General features: G+C 49.4%; 1 protein-coding gene across 1 annotated transcript in view; it reads right to left on the bottom strand.

Annotated features, from left to right (window-relative positions):
• The window catches only part of CLDN16 (claudin 16), a 27,613-nt gene extending 26,132 nt beyond the window's left edge, over nucleotides 1-1,481 (bottom strand). The window contains 1 exon segment of the mRNA XM_027848732.1: nucleotides 1,299-1,481. Coding sequence (XP_027704533.1) covers nucleotides 1,299-1,481 — 183 coding nt within the window.
• Nucleotides 1,482-1,713: the final 232 nt, after the last annotated feature.

Below are 1,713 nucleotides of genomic sequence, written 5' to 3'. Positions count from 1 at the left end.
GGAGAATAAGCCCCCTCCCTTGAGACTTCCATTCTTCCCAGAGATGATAAGAGATCCTCGACAAGAGAAAACAGGCTTCCGGAGAGTCAGGGATTGAGCTGCCATACTCCACTCCAGATGCTGGTAGAGCTGGCTGCTGCCCCCACCCTATGCTTACCTGTCCCCCAGCCTGTCAGCCATGCCTGGGAAGTGGGGGCTCTCTCTGGCTCACCTCTCTCTATTTCTATGGCAACAGAGAGACCTCTTGAGCTCCAAGGCTGCTTCCCCAGAGAGGCATTACAAAAATGAGCCTTGGGTGAGACCCCAAAGATCCTGGCGGGGGCAGAGATTAGCTGCCAGGAGTGGCTTCTTCTTCAGGGAGGGGCAGCTGTACTGTGGGCAGAGAATAGAATTTGGAGTCAAAGGACCAGTGCTCTAGATGCAGATCTTCTGCCTCTCTCCTGGATGAGCTTGAACACGTTACTTCGGTTCTCTAGCCTCTGCTTTTTCATTTACAAAATGAAGGGATGGGACTCAGTAACCTTTTGGATTTTGTCGGATGCATTTTTATTGGTACTTGGCTCCCCCATTCAAATTTAAGCTCCTTCCCAAGAAGGCTTGCTTACTTCTTTGGAGACCCAGCACCTGCTCTGTCAGGGTGGGGCATCAGAAACTTGTGGGCTGTTTGCTTGCAGGTCCCTTCCCACTTTCAATCTCTCACGCCCTGATTCAAGACCCAGCCCCGCCATGCACAGTCTTTGTGACACTGGGAAAACTTTCAGCTCTCAGGCTAGCATGCAGGACCATTAGTTCAAGGCCATGAATGGATGGAAAGGAGTGGGAGAAACCAAATTTTTCTCGTTCCTGTGTAAGCCACTCCCTACGGAGAGTCAACTTTCCTGTGCTAGAGTTGAAAGAGACCTCAGAGGACACTGACTCTGATTCCCTTCTTTTGAAGATGAAGAAACAGATGGCCAGCCCACAATCACATGAGTAGTAAGAATTAGTTTGGGGATTTGAACTCAAGCCCTCTAATTCCCAGGCTTTTCCCACACCACCACCCTGCTTTTTAATCTGATGCCTCCTAGTTTCCAATTTTGTTCTGTGACTTTTGGTGACTTGGGTCACATGGGGCATCTGGGATAGACAGTTTCCATTTTTGGACTCCCACTGTCCCCAACTATTGTCAATGGTGCCCTGGAGCTGAGAGTTGAGATTCACACAAAGCAGAGGCATTAGGTGGGAGTCCATGTGGGTGCCTATACCAAGTAAGGAAAGGGTAAAAAGGGATTGCCAGGCATGAGCCTCCCTCTCCTTACCTCCAGGGAGTCATCAGCATTCACCATCCAGCAGTCTGTCCAGGTGGCCACTATCAAAAACCCAGCGGAGAAAAATGCCAAGCAACATGCAAAATACTGGTGAAGGTCCCTCATCCTGTCTGGTGAGCTATCAGTTACTCAGTCCAGCAGGGGAACATGAGTAAAACCTCTCAGGACTGGCATCCAGAAGTCTTCCACACTTTTCAAAGTAGCCTGATTCAGCTAGTGCCTAGAGCTGGAGGAATCAGGGTTTTCTATTTCTTATCACAGGCTATGGAACCAGCCTTCAAATTGCAGCCAGAAAAAAAAAATCCCATGCCCTCCTTAAGCACCAAATGGGTCAGAAAGGTCATTATCCTGAGCCAATCAGGAGAAGGAAGGACAGGTCAAGAGCCAGTTAGGTCTTGGGCAGGAT

Source organism: Vombatus ursinus, unplaced genomic scaffold (assembly GCF_900497805.2).
Source record: "Vombatus ursinus unplaced genomic scaffold, bare-nosed wombat genome assembly UNPS02006874.1, whole genome shotgun sequence".
Taxonomy (NCBI): domain Eukaryota; kingdom Metazoa; phylum Chordata; class Mammalia; order Diprotodontia; family Vombatidae; genus Vombatus; species Vombatus ursinus.
The sequence above is the reverse complement of the archived record's forward strand: the minus strand, read 5'-3'. Positions and strand labels throughout refer to the sequence as shown.